This window comes from Podarcis bocagei (genome assembly GCF_964188305.1).
Source record: "Podarcis bocagei genome assembly, chromosome: 8".
NCBI classification, from domain to species: domain Eukaryota; kingdom Metazoa; phylum Chordata; class Lepidosauria; order Squamata; family Lacertidae; genus Podarcis; species Podarcis bocagei.
In genome coordinates, this window is record NC_138133.1 from 8,448,448 (window position 1) to 8,472,108 (window position 23,661).

Below are 23,661 nucleotides of genomic sequence, written 5' to 3' on the forward strand. Positions count from 1 at the left end.
GTCAAAAATTTGAATAAGATGTAAAAGTATGTTTAATTACTGTTGAAAATGATATGTTAAAAAAAAAACTAATAAAATTATATTTTAAAAAAAGATTTCTTTGGTAGGATCATGCTCGGTACTTGCTGCAAATTTTCATCACAAATCTGATTTCCTTTTGCCATTAATCCTGTTCTGAGAATAACAGAGCTGGATGGCATCATGAGAGTCATCTAATCCAACCCCCCTGTAACACAGGAATATTTTGCCCAATATGCAGCCCGAGCCCCTAAGATTAAGAGTCTCATGCTCTACTGACGGAGCTATCTATGGTGATAAAACACACGTACTGGAGAATTCTCTCTTTGTTCATTCTTCTTCCTTTCATAGGCTAGATCAGGGGACACAAATATAGAGCCTGCAGGCACCAGCATACAAAACCTGGCAGCACCTCATATGGTACCCATAATAGGCCTCAGTAAAAGATCCCCTCAAAATTTGCAATGCATGAGAGACGGTACGTTCTTCCTGCTCAATTCCTGTTGTCACTGGTCCAGACTTTGCAGCCGCCATTTTGTGTTATGCCCCACACCCCACAAGAGCCATTTTGTGACTGGCACTCACGGCACTTTCTAGAGATTCAAAATGTGCCCACTGGCTCCCAAGGGATGGGTGACCCCTGGAGTAGACTGAGTTATACCTCACTGAAATCACCTAGAGTCCCCTTTAGTGGCAGTTAAATATGTTATGTACTGAAGTTCTCACCCTGGGCCAGCAGGGGGATACTGTAGATAGTTATGCAAATAAGGGATCGAAAGTGACGTTCAGCGATTGGATAGTTTTAGAAAGTTGTTACAGTTACATTGTACTGGAGCTCTATATAAGCAGGCTGACTGAACCCTTCAGCTCAGCTCTGTTCTGGCCTCTGAATAAACAAGAGCTGTTTGAAGAATCGCTGTGTTGTCTGTTATGTTCACCCACAACTTAACAAAATAGGTGGAAATGGCCGTCATTTTTATGATGGGTGGTGTCTTTGGGTAGGCAATACTTGCATATCTACAAGAGGGTCCATTGCACCCCACTGGAGGATTGTGGTCAGTGAAGGCAGAGACACCCACAGTCCGAGGGGAAAGGCAGGTTTCGCCCTCGCTGCAACAAGTGTTCTTTTTCACACAAGAAGGTATGACAAACATGTCTGGAGGATGGATGGTGGCTAACAGATTGAGGTTGAATCGTGACAAGACTGAAGTAATGTTTTTGGGGGACAGAAGGTGGGCAGGTGTGGAGGACTCCCTGGTCCTTAATGGGGTAACTGTGCCCCTGAAGGACCAGGTGCGCAGCCTGGGAGTCATTTTGGACTTACAGCTGTCCATGGAGGAGCAGGTCAATTCTGTATCCAGGGCAGCTGTTTACCAGCTCCATCTGGTACGCAGGCTGAGACCCTATCTGCCCACAGACTGTCTCGCCAGAGTGGTGCATGCTCTAGTTATCTCTCACTTGGACTACTGCAATGCGCTCTACGTGGGGATACCTTTGAAGGTGACCCGGAAACTACAACTAATCCAGAATGTGGCAGTTAGACTGGCGACTGGGAGCGGCTGCCGAGACCACATAACACCGGTCTTGAAAGACCTACATTGGCTCCCAGTACGTTTCCGAGCACAATTCAAAGTGTTGGTGCTGACCTTTAAAGCCCTAAACGGACTCGGTCCAGTATATCTGAAGGAGCATCTCCACCCCCATTGTTCAGCCCGGACACTGAGGTCCAGCGCCGAGGGCCTTCTGGAGGTTCCCTCGCTGCGATAAGCCAAATTGCAGGGAACCAGGCAGATGGCCTTCTCGGTAGTGGCGCCCTCCCTGTGAAACGCCCTCCCACCAGATGTCAAAGAGAACAACTACCACCAGACTTTTAGAAGACATCTGATGGCAGCCCTGTTTAGGGAAGCTTTTAATGTTTGACGCACTATTGTATTTTAATATTTTGTTGGAAGCCGCCCAGAGTGGCTGGGGAAACCCAGCCAGATGGGCGGAGTATAAATATTAAATAATAATAATAATAATAATAATAATAATAATAATAATAATAATAATAATAATTCACTGGTAGGGAACAAAGGGGAAAGGGAGTACTTGGAGACACTGCTGTTTAATTTGCTCTCTGCCCCTGATTGCTCCAACCATTGGGAATCAATTCAGCTCCTCTCCACAAAGTCCCATTCTGGGTTCTTCTGGGTTCATCACACCAGAATGTGCTGGAAATGTGACTGACTTTTCAATTGAGAGATACGAAATATAAACTCTTAAGAGTTGTTTGGATAGCCTGGCTGAATGACTTAAATCCTTTCCTGAGCCCCAGAGATAGGCATCACTTTATCCAAAAATTCTCAACAGCATTTTCTTGACTTGCAGATGCTAAAAATGTTTCAGTGGCTTTTCACTTGATAGGAATCATTTGGGAGATTAAAGTGGAAAAATTTATTTCTAGGTAAAGAGTGCTTGTCTGTTCAGGCACTGATGCCAATCTCATTCAAACACTCCATTATAAAGTAAACGTAGACTACATTTTCTCCCCATTAAAAGGCGGTTGACGTTCGGCTGCTATTTAAGTTACAAAAGGCTGGTCTGAGGAGAAACTGGGTCCTTTTAAATACTATGGGGCAGAACTGTAAAACCACACTTCTGATGGGCTTAATGGGAAGAAATTCTTGATCACTCACTGGACAGGAAAAGAGATTGGATGAGGTTGGATTCCACTCAAATCTGATTGGCTGAAGGGCAGGCTGGCTGCAAAATAAATGAAGCTATTCTACTAGTCTTGCAAGTGGGCGGGGCAGAGAGAAAGAAGAAGACAAGAATGAAGAAGACAAGAATAAAGAAGACAGAAGAGTGAGACAGCCAAGAAGAACAAGCTGAGAGAGGAGGCAGAAGCAGGTGGAAGACAGGCAAGGGACTATTAAGAGCCTAGAGAAAACTGAAAATTTAGTTTGTCTCATTGGGAAATGATTTACAGTGGTGCCTCGCAAGACGAAATTAATTCGTTCCGCAAGTTTTTTCTTCTTGCGAGTTTTTCGTCTTGCGAAGCACGGTTTCCCATAGGAATGCATTGAAAATCAATCAGTGCGTTCCTATGGAGACCGTCCGGCGACAGAGGGGAAGCGCCGCTCTGTCCCCTCTTTTGAAGCAAGGGGTGGAGGGGAGAAGATCGCTTCTCCCCCTTGCCGCCCCTTGGTTCAAAAGGGGTCCGGGGGGAGAGGGGAAGGCGCTGCGCCTTCCCCTCTGTCCCCGGAGCTTGCGGGGCTGGCAACGGGGAGAAGCGATCTTCTCCCCGCCGCCCCTTTCTTCAAAAGAGGTCCGGGGACAGCGGGGAAGACGCGCTGCGCTTCCCGCTATCCCCGGAGTTTGCGGGGCAGGCTTCGTTTTGCGAAGCAAGCCCATAGGGAAATTCGTCTTGCGAAGCAACTCGAAAACGAAAAAACCTTTCGTTTTGCGAGTTTTTCGTCTCGCGAGGCGTTCGTCTTGCGGGGCACCACTGTATAATGAATTGAAAAAAATGTTTCAAATTACTCCCCTCCCCCCCAAAAAAACCCTGAGTCCTTTCTGTTGAGGATAATTGAGACTGAAATTCCCAGGTGTCAGAAAAGGCTATTTATATATGCAACAACTGCGGCCCGTGTTTCGTTAGCCCGAAAAGGGAAAGTGAGCGAGGTCCCAACTAAAGAAGACTGGCAACTTAAGTTGACAGAATATACACAACTTGCAGACTTAACATATAGAAAAAGAGAGCAAGAAGAACATATGTTTAAAGAAGACTGGAGTATATGGAAAATAACTGTGTACAGCTGAAAACGCTGGCAGGATTAAAATCAATTCAACAGTGTAAATAATTTTTGACGGATGTAATAATGGAAAACCAATTGGAATAATTTTTGTAAAATATGCAAGGATGTAAGATATGCAAAATGAACCATGGAAAGAGAAGAAGGGAAGTCACTGATATTTTAAAGTATGTAAAATGTTTATTTGAAATGGTAAAACAGAAAATTTAATAAAAATTATATAAAGGATATATAGTCTGTCTCAAAAGAGCTGAATCACTGGCTTATGCTGAAGACTTGGCAGTGAGGCCATATAAAGGCATTAAGAAAGTGAGAGGGATTCAGCAAGGAGCTTCTGGAGCTGACCAGAGTGAGAACTGTCTGCAAGTCTGGCTCAGAGGAAACCGGCTGAAGTCTACGGTGCCTGGTGGCAAGATTTACGGGGGAAAGTGGAATATCAATTAAATGGGTTAGGAGCTACACTTTACTAGGCAGCCATACCCAAACTTCTGTAACTGTCACTTGAAGACACTGTAACCTCATTTTAGCAAACATAAGTAAGAAATAGGGCCCAGCTGAATTTGCCTTATTTTACATTTATAGTTTCTGATAGGTAAATAACACCTTTTTTACTTTTATATACTTTTACTTATAATAAGTGTGCCTAGCTGGTTTTAGGCCATGTCTATAATACCACAGCTACTGGGTTGTAGATGAAGGCTTTAGAAAACAGGATAATATAAATATAAATATATGGCAGTTAGGTTTTGAATTTATGGACAATGGTGGGAGTAAATTAGAAACCCCTCGCTTCACATGCATCAGTGAATCGGCAAAAATGAATAGAAGGCGGGCTCCCCACCTCTAAAGTTGGGTGACTCATCACAATCACCAAGTTAAAGGTAAAGGGACCCCTGACCATTAGGTCCAGTCATGGCCGACTCTGGGGTTGCAGCGCTCATCTCGCTTTATTGGTGAGGGAGCCAGCGTACAGCTTCCAGGTCATGTGGCCAGCATGACTAAGCTGCTTCTGGCGAACCAGAGCAGCACACGGAAATGCCGTTTACCTTCCCGCTGGGGTGGTACCTATTTATCTACTTGCACTTTGACGTGCTTTCAAACTGCTAGGTTGGCAGGAACTGGGACTTAGCAACGGGAGCTCACCCCGTCGCAGGGATTTGAGCCGCCGACCTCCTGATTGGCAAGTCCTAGGCTCTGTGGTTTAATCCACAGCGCCACCCGCGTCTCTTAATCACCAGGTTAGGAGGCTCTAAAAGGGACAAATTCACAGGGGGAAAGGCTATAATTGGCTATCAGTCCTGTTTGCGCGGGTGGCGCTGTGGTCTAAACCACAGAGCCTAGGGCTTGCCAATCAGAAGGTCGGTGGTTCAAATCCCCGCGACTGGGTAAGCTCCCATTGCTCGGTCCCTGCTCCTGCCAATCTAGCAGTTCGAAAGCACGTCAAAATGCAAGTAGATAAATAGGTACCGCTCCGGTGGGAAGGTAAACAGCATTTCTGTGCGCTGCTCTGGTTCGCCAGAAGCGGCTTAGTCATGCTGGCCACATGACCCGGAAGCTGTCTATGGACAAATGCCGGCTCCCTTGGCCTATAAAGCAACCCCAGAGTCGTCTGTGACTGGACCTAATGGTCAGGGGTACCTTTACCCTTACCTTTTTGCCTCCAAGATGAGCATTAGCATGTGCCTGAATCCCAACAGATGAGGAAACAAGATGCTGAACTAGGCAGCTTTCCCCCAATTCAGCAGGGCACTTCTTGTGTTCTTAATAGGCTCGCCACATCTGCATGGCCTGTGTTTTCATGTTCAGAGCACATAATCTAAAAGCATCACTTCCCAAAAACGAGTTTAGGAATAATGGACAGTGGTTTGGAGATTGCAGCTTAGGGGTCACCGACACAGAGCCTATGGGAGGTCCCCTTGAGTTGTTCCCCTGGCACCCACAAAGCCTCTGAGTGCCTCCCCACTCATTGCCCCCTAGTTATCTTGCGGTAAGAGTGGTTACCCTTTCTCAGTACCCTTTGTACTGAAAAGTACATACAGTTGAGGAAAACACTTCATCTTTCAGCTCTTTTTGTTTTACAAGGCTCATTTAACTGCACTGGACCCAGCTTTTACCCAGATTCCTTGGAAATGCAAATTGTATGTGCACGCACTTTCTCTATTTCTGTCTCTTGGGAGTGGAGGTTGGTCTGGGGGAGAGAAGTGACCAGAGGGGTGTTGTCCATGGCCTTCACTCAAAAGTCCAAGTGTGCCCACAGGCCTGCCCAAATATGCCCACAGCCTTGATCCACAAACATTTGTATTCAATAGACCCACAGCCCCGGCAGGACACTGTTGTTTTGTAATGGTTTGTGTCCACAAACCATTTTTTTGGTAAGCATGTCTTCGTCTAAAGTTTTCTACCTTCAGGGAGCCTTTTCCAGATCAACTTGTTTTGCCATGGCTGCCTTGTGCACTGTCAATAATTCCAGGTCACATTCCAAGGATCACATTCAGTTCATAAAGGGAAGCAACTGGGCATAATTGGTGAGCGTGCGTGACTGTAAACCAAAAGGTTGGTGGTTCACCAACCGATGTCTGTCTTTAGGGAAAGGCCAAAGCTCAGTGGAGGTTCCGTCTCTGGCATCACTAGGTAGGGCTGGGAACGGCCTCTGCCTGAAGGCCTGAGCTAGGTCAATCAATGCTCTGATTCATATGTAAGTCAGCTTTCTGTGTTTCTCCCTAATGGCCAGATCCATAGGGTTTCACTGTTGACCCATGTCAATTGAGAGCATGGCTTAGAAGAGATCTAAAGGTACTTTGAAGCTGCACATTCTGTGGGAAGAGAACATAATTATGGCCAAGCTGTCTTCGACTAGTGAGTTTCCTCACTGAAGAGCCTCGACGAGCTTCCAAGGTTCCCTGAAACATGTTTTCAAATCCACGGTCCCATCTCATTAGTCTGATGATTCATAGCCAACATCAGAATCATGACATGAAGTAAAAGATGGATCACAGCAGGGCTTTCTAAGCCATATTTTGAGATCTTTGGGAAAGGCCTTCTTGACTGTGCAGCATCTACCTGCATTCTCAGCAGTGGTGCCCCAATTATGGAATTCCCTGGCCCTCCAAGCAGTACAGCAAGAAAATCACTAGCACACTTGCAAAGCTATGCAGGGCTTTGTACTGTTTCAAATAGAATGGAGGACCGTGTGTTGAGATTCCGGCATTGCAGGTTTGGACTTGATGACCCTCAAATTCCCTTCCTACCCTACAAGTCTATGTTTCTATGCTTCCCTTCTCAGGTGCAGTTAGGCACCAATGAGGATGAGTTTTTCAGCACACTTTTCTGCTCAAGCTTTTGTGGGAGTCCCTGCTGAGCTGCTGCATTTTATTTGTCATTATAGAGTTAATATGCATCAGTCAGTGGCAGAGTTTTCCTCTGTGCATCAGGAAGGCCTCTGGCAGCAACCTCACTCTCCCCACCCTGGTGGAGGAGGATGTTAAAGAAACTTATAGCCCCTCAGCTGCCTACCCAGGGAGCACGGAATTGCCCCTCAGGGTCGCGGCCAAAGCTAATCCTACTCTGAGTAGGCCTATCTATGTTAATGAACATAACTAACTTGGGCTCAATATTTTCAATGGGTCTCTGAGTAGAACTTAGCTGGAAACAACCCTACATCTCCTGTGTCTTATTAGTGAGATAAATAATAGTTAAAGGTAAAGGTAAAGGGACCCCTGACCATTAGGTCCAGTTGTGACCGACTCTGGTTGCGGTGCTCATCTCGCTTTATTGGCCAAGGGAGCTGGCGTTTGTCCGCAGACGAACCAGAGCAGCGCACGGAAACACCGTTTACCTTCCTGCTGGAGTGGTACCTATTTATCTACTTGCACTATGACGTGCTTTCGAACTGCTAGGTTGGCAGGAGCAGGGACCGAGCAACGGGAGCTCACCCCATCACGGGGATTCGAACCGCCGACCTTCTGATCGGCATGTCCTAGCTCTGTGGTTTAACCCACAGCGCAACCCGCGACCCTTAAATAATAGTTAATGCTACGTAAATAAGTTTTCGGAGCTCAGGTGCTTTTTTGCTAGACGTTTTCCACACAGTAAGACAGGCACCACTAAGGAATATACTACTAATCCCAATAATTGTAGTGATCCATTAACATGTGCTTTGCTCCTGCTTCTCCTTCCACGGGCTGCCCAGGGGAGATCAATTTGGGGCCATTCACAGAATCATGGAGGAGTTGGAAGGGCTCACAAGGGCCATTTAGTTCAATCTCTTGCAATGCATTGTTGGAAACTAGAGGGAGTCCCCGTCTGATCCAACAAGGCTCTGATTTCCATTTAAAGCACTATCTTAACATTGCCTGATTAAACTGACAGAAGCTCTTCTGATGAAACACTGGGAATCTTACCAAGTGCTACACAATGGGTATAATGCCAGTTGTTAAGGGTTTCACAAATTCAGTGATTGTATTTCTCAACAGATGGAAATAGGTTCCCTCTCAGTGCAAGTGCCCTTCTTAAACTAAGTGTTAAGAAAGACTAGCTCTGCAAACAGGACCAGAAATCTCAAGTGTTCCTCCTAGCCAGAGCTTCCGTACCATCTGCCTTATGCAACAGAATCATCCAGGTTATATAATGCAACTCGTATTACATGGGGCTGAATCCGACTGCTACTGGACAGCAGTTGCTCAGATTATCAAACAGACATTGACAACACTCTACTATTAATACTACCCTCTCATCTTCCCTTTGCGATTGGCTTCACATTTTTAATTACAAAAAAGCATTATGAAACTGTTGACAAACATTCACCTCTGCATTTTCCCTTTGCTCTTCAACAACACATGAGCATCATATACTTTTTTAATAACAAGTATAGGAATTAATATTCTAGATTATAGAATTAAAATTATAGAATTCCAGTGAAAACAGTGCATTGTGAATAATTAGGAGTCCCACGATACTAAGTGAGGCTTACTCCCTACAAAGTATATTTAGAGTTGCAATTTAACCTTACCTTAAAAATGTATTTCTCTGTAGCAATTATATCACAGCTCTGTATTTCTTATTCGCGAGCACACACTTTCTCTCTCTCACACAGACACTCATGTGATAAGGAGGGGTTGAAACAAATGTTGAAATAATTATTCGTCTCAGTGTTTAAGTTTAAAATGGTGCAGGTTGACTGCATTAGAATAGTTGATGCTGACTTCGTATATGGGCACACATGGCAAGGCAGGAATCTCTGGACCTAGTCGTCTTCTTCACTGCGGCAGTTAATTGAGCCTAATTAAATCGTCTGCTCCTGCCTCCCACATTTCGTTTTTGGATCAGCACTAAATGGGGACTCCCACCTGCCCCACCCATCTGTAGTAGGCTTTCCTGACAACTAATCTGTTGAAGTGTTCTAGGGAACTCAAAAGCTTGCTCAGTACGACACGATCCTACGCTCCTTTCTAGAAGACATGACTGAGTCACATAAAGCAATTAAGTAAAAGCCTGTTACTTTAATTGCAAGAATGCAAAAAAAGACCCAGCGCTGACAATTGTTCTCATTAGGCTTGAAGTAACATGAATTACTCATATCCGCGGCAAAAAGGATCATATGACTAATGGATGGGAAAGTGGTTCCATGATCTAGCCCTGAAACATGAAGCAATATGGTTTAATTAATTGTGCAACCACCTCTCCTCATCTTCTAATCCCCAAACTGACAGATATTTACGAGAAGTATTTCCAGGAGAAAATCGCCGTACAATTACAAGGAGGTTTTTGGGGAGCAGAGGGGAAAGCTGAGAAGGAAGGTAGTATTGGCAGAAATAATTATGGCAAATGTCACAAAACCATGGATTTCCCCTGAAACTGCATCTATATAATATTTGGTTTCCTCGTGGCTTTCTGGTAAAGCAGGGCAAAAGCAGATCAAACTGGTTTCCTCATTCCCTGTGTATAATAAAATGAAGTGTCCATCAAGCTGATATCCAAAATGTCCATTTTGTGCATTCTTCACAGGGTAAGAAAATGTTTTCTCACTGAAAACTGCTTTGAGCCTAATGGCACAGACAATTTCATTGTCTTTTGGTAGACATTTAACTTAGAAGGGCTGCTGATACTTTAAGAAGGCAAGGTGGGTTCATTAGAATTGAGGGAATATGGGTAATTGTTTAGGGAAGGTTTGAAGTATAATGAGAAACTTGAATTAAACCAATGATTTATATTGGCCTTTCTCTTGTTGAGTTAAAAAACACACACCCTACAATTTAAATCATTAATTTAAATCAAATTTCCCATCCCACTGGTATGTCATACCTTTCCTAAGCAATGATACATACCAACCAGTTAATATAATTACTAAAATAGGTTATATCCAAAGAGAGCATGTAGACTATCTACAAAGTATACTATTATGCATTGACGTGTTCATCTATAGCTGAATAAACAAACTTGGTATTTTTATGAATTTTGGGAAATGTTACATGTAAATACACCTGCTTATTAGATGGATAAATGCTCCTTATGTATTAAGCAGCAGTGCATTAGGAATGTTAACTAGAAGACAATCACACGGCATGCTCAATGGCCTGTTATAAATGTGAAAAGGTTGTTCAACATTTAAAGTCATTTTAGTAAAACTGAATATACTATTAGTATGCGTAAGCAACTTAATCAGTACAATCCTCTGCATGTAATCGCCCTTGAGTTCCATGGGAAATTTTTGTAAGTTAACGAAAACACAGGTCCAAGTGCCCTGAGATTCCAGCACTAAAAAGAAGAAGAAGAGTTTGGATTTGATATCCCGCTTTATCACTACCCAAAGGAGTCTCAAAGCGGCTAACATTCTCCTTCCCCTTCGTCGCCCACAACAAACACTCTGTGAGGTGAGTGGGGCTGAGAGACTTCAGAGAAGTGTGACTGGCCCAAGGTCACCCAGCAGCTGCGTGTGGAGGAGCGGGGAATTGAACCCGGTTCACCAGATTACGAGTCTACCGCTCTTAACCACTACACCACACTGGCGCTCTCTGGTGTCTGACATTGGCCAAGGGTCTGGGCCACTGAAAGTTTTCACGCCCTGCCTTCTAGAAGAACATCACAGCAAGGGGTGGGCACCAACTTGCTCCCATCCATCACGGAAGAAGCAGGTGCAGTGAGATTCTTCAACCCCTGCCTGCCAGTTGCCTTGGAACTGCAGAGTCGAAGGAAGAACACTCTGGCCCCATCAGTTGACCAGGGGGACTAAGGGATGATGTTGGGTTGTGTGGGCTTGGGCTGAGTGTTTACACAGGTGTGCACTGCTGCAGTCAAGCCAGCTTGAGGATAATTCACTCAAAAGGTGAGATATAGATATTCCAAAGAAATAAAGTGGATATATAAAGCCCAAACCTTACATAACCTTTTCAGTTATAACAGCCACTTAGTTCTCAAGACTGCCCTTAAAACTTCTAAACAAGGATTCATAATTCGAGAATGAAGCAAACTGAAAAGCTCAGCTAGTAAAAAAATAGGATTATACAAGATCACCCAGGGGGACGTAGTCTGCCCTTAGTAATATATGGGATGGCATCTCTTGGAACCAAGAGCTGGATCCCAATATCTGTGATAACTGGAGAAGCCAAGGCCACCTGTCTCAAACCCATCCTAAGAATACAGTATATGTCCTATTGTGCCACAATTATGTCATTTCTATCCTCAAAACATATTTTCCCCATGGTCCACATGGAGAAGCGGTACTTAACTCAGTGGGTGACATCTGACTAAGTCAAACGGAGAAGACCCATTGAAATAAATGGACTCCTGTTCCATTGCTTTCAATGGGTTTACTCTGGAGTATGACTTGTTCAGATAACCCCCTATATATACAATTCAGTTCTAAGGGGCTGTAAGTATTGGTTTAACATGCTGGTATTCAGAGTTAACTTCAACCAAGCTATTATTATTATTTATTTATTTTTAAAGTTGGGGTTTTTTTGTTTTTTTTACTTAATTTTCAAATCTGTTTTAATTTATCTGTGTATATGTACATTCTGCATTTGGGGGTGGGAGGGTCTTTGGAGGTTAACACTGAAGAAGAACATACCCAATGCCTACGCTGGAGCTATTAAAAAGAAAAAATGAAAGGTGCAATCCAGCAGGATACTATCATGCTCAACGCCCACTGAAATGAACAAGATCTGCACAATGCCTTCATTTCAGAGGGGTTTGCACAGAAATTCCCACCAGACTGCAACCCAAACAGCTAAGGATGTTCCATTAGGCATTGTCCTCTCTGTCTTGTTTAGTGATACTGATGTTTGGAAAGCAGGAGGAGGCACAAGAAGGATCTACAACCTGCATAAGTGCATTGCAATACACAGTTGTTTAAAACCATTACTTGGAAATATGGGTTTGTAACCATTAGTCAATACCAAATTTAATTTATGACAGAGCGATTAATAAAAAAATGTATTTATAGACGGATTTATATACCGCCGTCTCGCAGAACATCAGGATGACATACGACGACAGAAAAACATTTAAAAGCAATACAAATTTTGCATTGGTCTGTGACCACAGCGCACGTTTTCAGGGGAGGAAGGGATACAAAGCACATTAAGATCTTGAGGCCATTCATTGGGAGCTAGCCAAGGCAGGTACGCCCATTACAGCAACTTTTTTAAAAAAGAAATAAATGGGTGCGTGGATTTTCTTACCAAAATCCCTTCCTACCACATCCCAAAAACATTTTTCATGAAACAACAGAGGAATTGTTGCTGTCTCTGTTTTGAAGACCGTATATCTGACTTTGGTTGCGATCCTATCCCTGCTTACTTGGGTGTAAATCCCACTAAACTCATCCAAATGTATATGCATAGGATTGGGTTGCACATATAGATATACATGAAACATATATGTGATTATACATAAACAGGGAGACAAATATATATAAAAGGGGTCTCCTGCATATTTAGTCAAGATTACAAAGAGCCAGAAGGCTGGATTGGGGAGGCAGCTTAGATCTGGCAAGGTGGTAGCTTTATCTAGCTTAGGCTTCAGTTGATACCCATTCATTTCAGCAGACACCTCAAGAGCTTGGGGTTTATTATACACAAGAACTGTGGTGCTCCTTGCTTTGTCTCTCATATCCGTACAATCTTAAGCGGGGCTGCAGAGGCTCTCCTTTGAAGCCATAGGCTTCATTTCATAACATCACCATCTCCACGCAGCACCACAATATACATAGCTGTGTCAGGCTGTGAGACCGCTTTAAAACATCAAAAATGCTTTTCTGGATCAGAGCAAAGAACACACTGTGCCTCCATTTGTGTGAGCACTTGACCAGCCAGTCCTGGAATTAATTGCTCCTAGAATCAGACTCTTAGTCACCGGCACACTTGGTCTCCATCAATGCGCTGTATTTCCCTTTTTAGCCAACAGATGTACCGTAGTTGCCATCATGTCATCTTGTAGCAAGGGACTGCCTACGTTACTGTTCTATATGACAAAATTCTTCTGCCAGTCAATTTGTCACTGGATGACTCAAAAGTTCCAGTTCTGGGAGAGGGAAAATACCGTATTTTTTGCACCATAACACTCACTTTTTTCCTCCTAGAAAGTAAGGGGAAATGTCTGTGCGTGTTATGGAGGGAATGCCTACGGGTGGCATGCCTACGGATTTTCCTCCTCTAAAAACTATGTGCGTGTTATGGTCGGGTGCGTGTTATAGAGCGAAAAATACGGTAACTCACTTTTACTCACTCTCTCCAGATAATTCTGAATTTTATAAATCTTGGCTTTGCATGTCTGCCCCCCAAAGTCACCTTTTGTGGGGCACTCCTGGGCACCTTCTGTCACCTGGCAAAGGGTCACTTACACCGTGTTGGGTTGCTGACCGCTGGATTCTACAGAGCCTCTTAGAATATGAATATCTCCTACTCAGCCCACCGAATACTACAAAGCAGTCATCCTCTTCCATTTACACAAAGATTTGGAGACCAGAACCACCTCTCCCATCTTTGAGAAAGAGGTTAGGATGCCTGCCTGCCCCTCCCCCCCGCCAGCGCTAGAGTTTGGCAAAAGGTTTTCTACACACCCTTTGGGGGAGGGGGGTGGGGAGTTGCTTGAGGTCCCGAAATATTTTTTGTAAGTGCTCTTGAAGCAGTGTGTGGCCCAAGATGGGCATCCCAGTATCCTCGCCAGTATTGAAGAGGATGCTGAGGCACAACTGAGCATCATCCCACAGGTGCACTCCCGCATCCTCTGAGACACTATAAGGTATGGAATAACCAATCTGCTGCTGTCCAGGTGTTGCAGGACTAAAACTCTGGGACCAAAGGGCTGCTGGGCGCTGGAAATCCAACATCTGGAGAGCACTGGCTACCCCTTTTGTAAGGGATCTCTTGGATAAGGCACACAGAATGGGATAGTTAAGAAGAAACAACCGAACAAGACATGAGGGACTGCAAATCTGATTGGATAAGTGGTGCTCCTCTGACCAATTTCTTAGCCACTTAGGCCTCCTTTAAATTTAAGAGGTGAAGGTTGGGAAGTCACAGATCGCCCACATCATGTGCGGTTTGGTATTCAGCCACGTGGATAATGCAGTGCAGCAAAATGGCAGCGCAGGAGGAGATGGATTTGAGCCAAACCTCTAGCCTAGGCCTTTGCTCCAGAACACCCCCTTCAAGGCCAAGGCTCAGCAAGAGAAAGGGACCAGAGTCACAGAGGGAGCCAGCTGGCCAAATGTTAGCAGGGGGGAGAGGTTCAGGGGTGTTTCAACCACAGCCAGGCTGGGTGCCACCCAAGGCCTCTCAGTGGGCCAGGACCCGCTGTTTCTCGCCCTAGAGAGCCCCCACACAAGAGTCCCCCCCACACACACCAGGAGCCCCTTCCTTCCTTACCTGCCCTTTGACAAGGCTGGCGGCAAACTGGCGCATGACGGCCTCGACGGTGTAGGCGCTGGACCAGCCTCTGGGGGTGAGGAGCTCCATGCAGATGGCGCCGCCGTCCAGGACGTAGCCGTTCTCCAGACGTGGGCTGAGCACCCGCATGAAGGGCGGCGCGAAGGGGAAGTTGTCCGGGAAGGTGAGGTTGAGCAAGATGAACTCGGTGTTGGTCTCCTTCATGTCCTGCCACAGCACCGAGTCCTTGTCCACCTGGTGCAGCTTCACGTTCCAGTCGAAGAGGCTCTCGTCGACCAGCTCCACCGAAATGAAGCGGTCGCTCAAGCGCGCGATGTCCTGCAGCTCCTTCATCAGCCGTCGGGTGCGCACTTGCGTGCAGTGCGCCTGCCGGCTGGCTGGCACCAGCGACGGCGGCACCAAGGCCGGGGTGCTGGAGCGCCCAACACTGCCCCCCGACGCCGGGTCCTTGCCCGAGCCAGCCTCCTTGGCGTCGCGCTGCTGCGCTTTCTCTGGCGCGCCGTCGGGGCTCGCCTGTTGCTGCTGCTGCTTGGCCACTTCCAGCACCTTCTTGGGCTTGTTGCGCGCGGGGCTGCTGCCTCGGCTGCTGCTGCAGCTCTCTTTGCCGGGGCTCCCGCAGCCGCTGGCCGGCGTGCCTTGCAGCTGCTGCTGCTGCTTATTTTTCTGGTTGCTTTTGCCCCGCAGCGAGGAGCCTTGCTGGATGCTGCCGCGACGGTGGTGGTGATGATGGTGGTGCTTGGGGTCCTCGGTGTCCCTGTTGTGGATCCGGATGAGCCCGATTTTCCGCAGCAGGGTAGCCATGCTCCCAAGGGCTTTGGCCGCGCGGGTCGTCGGGGGGGGGGGGGAAAGGAGGACGCAGAGACCCGCTACCTGCCCGAGCTAGGCAAGCCAAGCCGCGCACGCCTCGCCTCCCCTCGGGTGGCGAGCAGAGCGCAAACGGTGGGCAGAGGTTTGTGGAGTGGGGAGAATCCGTTTGGAGGGGCGGCGGGGGGAAACAGAAAAGGCAGCGGGGGAAGGGTGGATGTGGCCGGATCCTGCCGCCTGCCCTCGCCTCCGCCGCAGCTGCTCAGGCGCCTCCTCTCAGCAGAGCCCTCGGTGCTGCTGCTGCTGCTGGCAGCATTGCCGCAGTCGAGCCGCTTCTCCCCGGGTCACCAGAGCTCCGCCGCCAGAGCCATGGAATCCCACGTTGGAAAGCGCCGCCACCCCGGCTCCCTCCGCCCACTCCCGACGACACGCTGTTGCTGCAGGAGGCCGCTTCCTTCCACAATAACCTTCAGCTCCGATCGACTAAACCACGCGCGCGCGCGCACACACAATGGGATCCAGCCGGGCTTGCTCTTGGGGAGGGGGGTGTCTTCTTTCACCCAGTTTTTTTCTCTCCACAGCGAGGTGAGATGGTGGCTCTGCCGCATGCGTTTATTTTGCAATTAATTCCCACCCCCCCTACTACCCACCGTCTGACTTTCCTCTCCTGGGGCACCCGTTTTTTCCCCCGGCTGCTTTGCAAGCAGAAACCCTCTGCTTCGGTCTTTTCTCCGGCCGGGGATCCGGCGCAGGCGAGGCTAATACTGGAGCGAAGCCGTTCGTGCACCGTGGGGGAGAAGATGGAGACGGCTCCCCCCTCCCCAGCCAAGGCGACCCCCCACCCCCACGCCGGCGAAGCGAGGGCGCTGACCTTCCGCTCGCCTCCTCGCGGCTGCAGGATTTTGGGAAGACCCCGTCAGCTGCGCGCGGCGCCTCCTTCTGCCTTGCAGGCTGCCCCGCGACTCTGCAGCGGATCTGACATTGCGGGGGGGGGGCGGAGAGGGAGGCAGAGGAGGAGAGAAAAAAACCCCGGTTAAAGCCCGCCTACTATTCTGTATGCGCAAGAAGAGGAGGGCCGAGCCAGGCAGATGCTCACGTGGTGGCAACCTGGGTCCCTACTGGTTGGAGGGGGAAAGGAGAAAGGGGATGGGGGGGTGGGAGAAGCTGGAATGATGTGGTTCTTGGAGGATGGAGGAGCGATGGCTGCTTCTTTTGCAGCAAGCCTCCTCCACCCTTCAGCACCCCCCGCCTCCCCCTCGCCATAGTATAATTCAGGATAATTGCAGGTGCGTGTGAACAAGAGACCTGCAAAATACCAAGGTGGCTGTCGGGGGGAGGGAGGCGGGAGGCGATGAATCTGTAGACCTGCAACAGTTTTTTTGTTTTTGTTTAAGAAAAAAGATTTAAAAGCATGCCTTTCAGACCAAGGTTGATTCCAACAAGGACGGGGCGGAGGGGGGGGGGAGAAATGCAAGACGTATTAATGGGCTGTGTGTGTCTGAGCCTAAAAAAATAAGATAAATGTTCACATGCGTAAGGAGAGTAGACGTCCTTGGTTGTGGGCTAGGGAAGGAAAAAGATACCGGGGGTTTTATTGGGCTGCTTCTTGGCACTACAAAGAAAAAGGGATTCTTTTTTCTGCCACCTATTTTCCATTCCTCGCGTGTAGCTATATATTTGTGTAGAAGCAGCAAGAGTCCTGTGGCACCTTAAAGGCTTTCCTTGTAGCAAAAGTTTTATGTGACAATCAATGTTGGCCTTTAAGGTGCCAGAGGACTCGTGGTTTTTGCACAAGAGACTAACACAACTACGCCTCTATCCTGTATATCTGAGGAGGAGGGCTGTTTTGCTTCTTGATATAGTGCCATCAATTCACAAAGCGCTTTACAGAAGTATAAAATAGTACAGTATAAGAGCTTCAGTTTTCTTCCCTGTGATTACCGGGAGAAATAATTTCACGGAGGGATCAGTCAGGATCTGTAGTAACTTAGGGCTCAGCCATGTTTTTACCCCACACATTATAGGCACAAGGTCTGGGCTTTCCAGGCCTGTCTCAGAGCACTGTTTGCCCACCACTTTCCCCAGGAAAACCTGCTCTTTACTACTGAATCAGAGCATACAGCAATTTGGGTTTTCTGCAGCTGCACCAGTGGTAAAGCGCAGGGTTTCATCGCTGCACCAGTGCAAAAAAGAAAAAAAATAAAGCTGTCAGACCTGGACCTGGAAAACATTTTCATGAATAACCTATAATGCAGTGTAATGTAATGCAATCTTACATTGACTGGAAAATATAAATTCGTTTTCTGTCATTTGCCCTGCGTCAGGTGGTGTAACAGCACCAACATGGGGGCCACATTTTACCCCGCAGTGCCAATTTTGTATGAGCAGCAACTCTCACATTTCGTCCTGGCCACCTGGTTACAAGCCCTTAAACGTTGCAGCTGCCCCATGGGATGGATCCAGGGCTGCTGTAATGTGAAAAGCACATCTCAGCAGCATTTGCGTGTGGCACAAAGAGCAAGCGAGTGGATCAACTGCATTTTATGGCCAACTCACCTATGTGACCATTGCGCCAAGTGATGATGTGCAATTATCCACCGCAGAGCGATCGTAAACACCTGAACTCAGCTGAAACGCAATACATGGTGATTTAAATTAAGCCAACTTAAATAACTGATGTAAATCAAATATCCCATTCAGGCATTCATATATTTCTTGAACAGACATGTAGAGTAGCCCATGGCCACATACAATTACAGTGGTGCCTCGCAAGACGAAATTAATTCGTTCCGCGAGTTTTGTCGTCTTGCGATTTTTTTCGTCTTGCGAAGCACGGTGTTGGGAAAGTTTTGGAAAAGCTTCAAAAATCACCAAAGTCTTTAAAAACCTAAAAAAAGGCTACCACACCGCGTTCTAGGAGTTGCTCCTCGAAGTCAAGTCGCAACTGTATTAACGGTGTTCAGAAAAAGGAAACAAACTTGCAAGACGTTTCCATCTTGCGAAGCAAGCCCATAGGGAAAATCCTCTTGCGAAGCAGCTCAAAAAACAAAAAACCCTTTCGTCTAGCGAGTTTTTTGTCTTGCGAGGCATTCGTCTTGCGGGGTACCACTGTAAGACATATTGGCGTGCAACTAAATGGAACCTTTATTACACCATTAAACCATAACCTACATGCTTTTTTTGCACTGCCGAATTGTGTCTGCTTAGAGAACAGTCTTCTTGGCTCTTTCTATCTACGTATGCAAACATTAAGCAAGAACACTTACTTAGGATGTTGCAGTAGTAGGCACTCTCATCTGTAAATGTCCCATAGCACAAAGTGAGACTTACTTCCGAGTAAACAAGGACTGAACTGGTCTGTAAGTTTCCAGGTCTTTCTGTACGTTTCGTGCTGATAGTTTTTAGATAAAAGAGTGTTCCTAGTGATATGGAAAGTATACGTGAAATATTTTAATTCAGTGGTTCTTATTTTGGTTTGGGACACAGACCACTTTGAGAATCTGATGAAAACTAAACCCACTTCCTATGGGGGGAAATCTACATGAGCACATTCATACAGAATTTTGCATACAATTAGTTGTATTGCATTGGGGTAAAAATAAAAGAAAAAAAGGTCCCAGTTTTGTGCCCACAGCCACCCATGGACCATAGGTTAAGAACCCATGTTTTAAGCTATTAGAGTCATGAATATTCATAACTGAGGACTGAACCATTGTAGTTGAAGGACATGAAGAAGGAGTACAAAATCATCTATGAGTTCTGTGGATGATAATAATGACAGTGAGAATCTTTGGGTTCCTAGAACCTGTGACTCGCTAGTCCCTGGTTTGGTAGAAGGTGCACAATAAGAAAAGTAATACTGTACGTGCCTTGTTACTTCATTTATAATGCTTACATTTCTGATTTCTAAAGTCAGATACTTTCCTCTATTTTTAATATACCATATTTTTCCATGTATAACACGCCCCCGTGTATAAGACAACTCCTATTTTTTTGGATCGCAGCAAAAAAATTTTTTTTTTGGGGGGGGAATTGCCCAAAGTTGTTGAGCTTTTCGGGGGGGGAGGGTGTCACCGGGACCAATCGCTCTACAGCCTGCCCGCCAATGCAAATTGCACGCATCGCCGTGCCCACCAACCGTATGAATGTACGCAGCCCAAAGCCCACCTGCACGCTTGACACAACCACAGCCAACTGCATGCACGACTCGCCGCTGACGTAAATAGCCCGCCCAAATGCTGCAGCCGCAGCCATTCGTCAGCAGGCCTTGCTGCAGCAACCAATCACACGCCAATCGCTGCTGAAAATCTCCTGCTGGCTGTTGCCACCAGTCCCCGGTCTCCCCTCTGGTATCCGTGTATAAGGTGACCCACAATTTTTGCCATTATTTCTGAGGAAAAAATATTGTCTTATACACGGTGGTAGGCTCCCTCCACAGGCCACGCCTCCTCTTTTTAGGACACACCCCTCAGTGGCTTGGATTCACATTCTAAGTGCTTGGCTGGAATGTGCCCTTTAACCTCTTGTTTTCCAGGATGGAGGGTAGAGAGGGCTGTGTGAGCATAGATTGTAAAAAGGTAAAATTTGCCTTTGCTGTTCTCAATGGAACTTTTCTTGACTTCTGGTGTGTCTTGTTTTTCTGGCTGGCCTTCAGTCCTTGTTCTCAAGTCCCACCTTCTGGCTTGCCCTCGGATCTTGAGCACTCTTCAGTCTGGACTTCTGGTTCATGGCTTCTCATTCTCTTGTGACTGCTGCCCATGACTGCTGCCTTCTCTTCCATTGCTTATGGTGGTTGCCTGCACCTCTTCTGACTCTGAGAACAACTTCTCAAGAGATCCCAGCACTTTTGAGCTGGAGACTCCACAGCTCTGCCGGTTCCTGAGGAATAGGGCAAGAGCGCAGCTTTTTGAAACACCAACAGTTTTCTTGGAGGGAGAATAATAATAATAATAATAATAATAATAATAATAATAATAATAATTTTATTATTTATATCCCGCCCATCTGGCTGGGTTTCCCCAGCCACTCTGGGTGGCTCCCAACAGAACACTAAAAACAGAATAAAACTTCAAACATTAAAAACTTCCCTAAACAGGGCTGTCTTCAGATGTCTTCTAAAAGTCAGATAGTTGTTTATTTCCTTGACATCTGATGGGAGGGTTTTCCACAGGGCGGGCGCCACTGCCGAGAAGGCCCTCTGCCTGGTTCCCTGTAACCTCACTTTTCGCAGTGAGGGAACTGCCAGAAGGCCCTAGGCGCTGGACCTCAGTGTCCAGATTGAGGACAACCTTCTAGCTTGGTGCGCTTGAATGCTCTGCAGCTAATCTGATTTAACCAGCTCCATGGTCCTGCTCTCCTGCTCTGCCTCCTGCCAGGCTTCACCAAGACACCTTGCAGGCTACAGTCTGGAGGAAAGAGTCTTCTGTCCCCTTAACATACTCTACTGGTTTTTCCTGTGCTTTGAACTGTTTCTGGTGGTATTCAGTTGGTCAACAGGTGACACCCAACTAGAACCCTGGGGTCAAAGCTCATGCATCCAAGCCATAGCTGTCAACTTACAGAAAATAAGGGATCAGCAGCCAAAATAAGGGATTTTAGTCAACCAGCAGCCAAACGAAGCCTCAAGCGGTGGTTCCCACAGCGCAGCAACCCAGCAGAGGGGATGCAGCAAGGAAAACCACCATCACCTCTCCGCTGGGAAGCGCTGAGCAAAGGCGAGTCCCCAGGCAACGTGGCTGATTTGATTGGCACAAGGCATGCAAGCTCCACCCCGCAGTTGTTCTTAGACTCCTTATTGGGTGAGCAACGCAGCCAAGGAACACAGTTGGAGCCTCTCTCCTCCCTGGCCGGCAGGGAGGGAGGGAGAGGAGCTGCTTCCTTTGAAACCCGGGAAATATAAGGGACATCATCAATCCGGGACAGCAGCAGGAAACGGCGCTGGGATAAGGGAGTTTCCCGCCAAATAAGGGACAGTTGACAGCTATGATCCAAGCTGAGCCAAAGAGTGAAGAGGAGGGAGGGTGGAACATTGAGGAGAAAGCTATGTTAAGGTGTACTGTTCTTCCAAGTGTTCAAAAGGAGATTGCCTTCAATCAATAAATCCACACATGTTACTAGAACCACCATCTCTTTTGCTTCTTCTAAATCTCTCCAAAGCCATGCTTTTCATCAACCCTTTGACTTGTTCCTTACCTTCAGATGAAACATAGTCTGAAGTATGTACATTTACACTGACAAATCTCCAGCCTATTACACTTGACTCTCATCTTTCTTCCTGCTTTTCTCCTGTTGTCACCTCTTTGACACATTTGAGATGGTACATTCCTTTGGGGCGCGATCTTTCTTACGCTTACATTGCTGTTCTTTAAAAAGTGCCATGTACAATATTGTTGTGAGTTTGTGAGCTGCCTGGACCCTGCATCTGATTCCTGGGTGCTGGACACTGAATTTAGCATGTTAAAATACAAGTCAGGCTGGCATCCCATGTTCAAGAAATCACCTGGGAATGTCTCCTAATTCCTGGATCCAACACAGATTCAATTGCTGGAATGGTGAGGCCAGCCTGGTAATGACCCACTAAAGATGGTTTGTTAGGGGGACAAAGGGGGTGTTTCTGTGCCAGAGGGTAAATGGGAGGGGTCCCACCATCATCTCAGAATTAGTTAGAAAGACAAAAGGCTTTGAAGTAGAGTTTTAGATTTGTTGTGATGTAAGTTTGAGAGAAAAAGTGGCAATCTTTAAACGCAAATTCCTAGAGTCAGAGCTATGTTTGATTTCTTTTTGAATCCACAGCTGCAGAAATGGGGGAATCAGGGCCCTATTGAAGTGTTAATGCTGTGAGCCCCTCCATGGCAGGCGCAGGTTGTATATCTTGAGTAAATAAACCATATATCATAAAGACACCACAGTCTCCACTGGGCCTTGTTTCCAAAAGGAGCAACAAACCCTGGGTAAGTGCTTGGAACCCCAGAATCTTGCACCGCTCAGAGATCGGGGTGACAGTAAAAAGGAATTTATATATGACAAAGATGAGGCAGCTGGTGATTGGACATGCGTGCATGGAATGCCAGACAACCAAGCAATAGTACAAGGCCATTTCCCCCAGAGAAAAAGCAGGAGGAATCGGAGGTGAAAAACCAGGGATTAGTTATGGGTTCCCCAGGGCTTATGAGGAGAGCCTACTGTCCCTACTTCCTTCCAAGGAAACCAAGAGAAGAAATCTCTGCAACACAAAGTTCAGGAGAAACTAGGTCAGCGCCACCTGCCACTCGGCGTTCAGAAAAGAACATGCAGTGCCCGTCGTCACTTCAGTTAGAGCTGCCGTTCGATGCCCTCGTTCTGCTCTTCTTTGCTCTCATGCCACGTTAGGGCCTACCATTTCGTTATTTGCCCACAGCCATTTCGCTCCTTGGAACACGCACTTTCTGGTTCCCATGGCAACACCCATCTTATTCTGTTTGTTCCCTACGGCTTCCTCCTTGCAGCCGTTGAGTCTTCGCTCTCTCTCTCTCTCTCTTCGCTGAAGCCATTTGTGCTGTTGCATCTTACTGGCATTTTCCAATGCCTACTTTGCAGCTGACCCAAGTCCCCTTTGGTTTAGCTCTACGTACATAGCTTTCTAAGCCTGTTCATGCTTCTTCTCTGTCTGTGGCACCTTGATTTCTTTCAGTTATCCCGGTCACTGCTTTCAGCAGAGGCTTCTTTTGTTCACTGACACAGGGGCACCAAGATAGACCATGGTACGTAGAATTCCATCACCCATTCACACATGTATTATCCAAAGACAATGCCATCACCATCCCTAGCATTTGTACCACACTTTTGAGCGTTTGCTTCATATAGCATTATCTCAGTAATCCTTTCAGCAACCCTGAAGGGTATCCCCAGTGATACTTTTCTAGAAAAAGAGGTGCCCGAACTCACCACGAACTTCTCTTATGATGACAATGGCACCCACCTGAGAGGTGCCAGAACTTAGATCTGGTAAGTTCTGGCTGAAAAAGAAGTCCTGGGTATCCCCATATTGCAGCTGAGGAGTAAAGGTTGAAAAAACATATTTTAATAAATTAAATTAACGATGTCTAAATCTTCCAAAGCTGCATGCCCACCATCGCTGTGGGGTGGACAGCAACCGAGAGCTGTTTGCTTAGGGTTAT

At 46.6% G+C, this 23,661-nt stretch overlaps 1 protein-coding gene across 1 annotated transcript in view; it reads right to left on the reverse strand.

Annotated features, from left to right (window-relative positions):
- The window catches only part of UBE2QL1 (ubiquitin conjugating enzyme E2 QL1), a 35,484-nt gene extending 18,980 nt beyond the window's left edge, over window positions 1-16,504 (reverse strand). The window contains exon 1 of the mRNA XM_081206578.1: window positions 14,681-16,504. Within this exon, the coding sequence (XP_081062704.1) occupies window positions 14,681-15,502 (822 nt within the window). The 5' untranslated portion in view covers window positions 15,503-16,504. The remainder of the gene's footprint in view (window positions 1-14,680) is intronic.
- Between the last annotated feature and the right edge of the window lie 7,157 nt (window positions 16,505-23,661).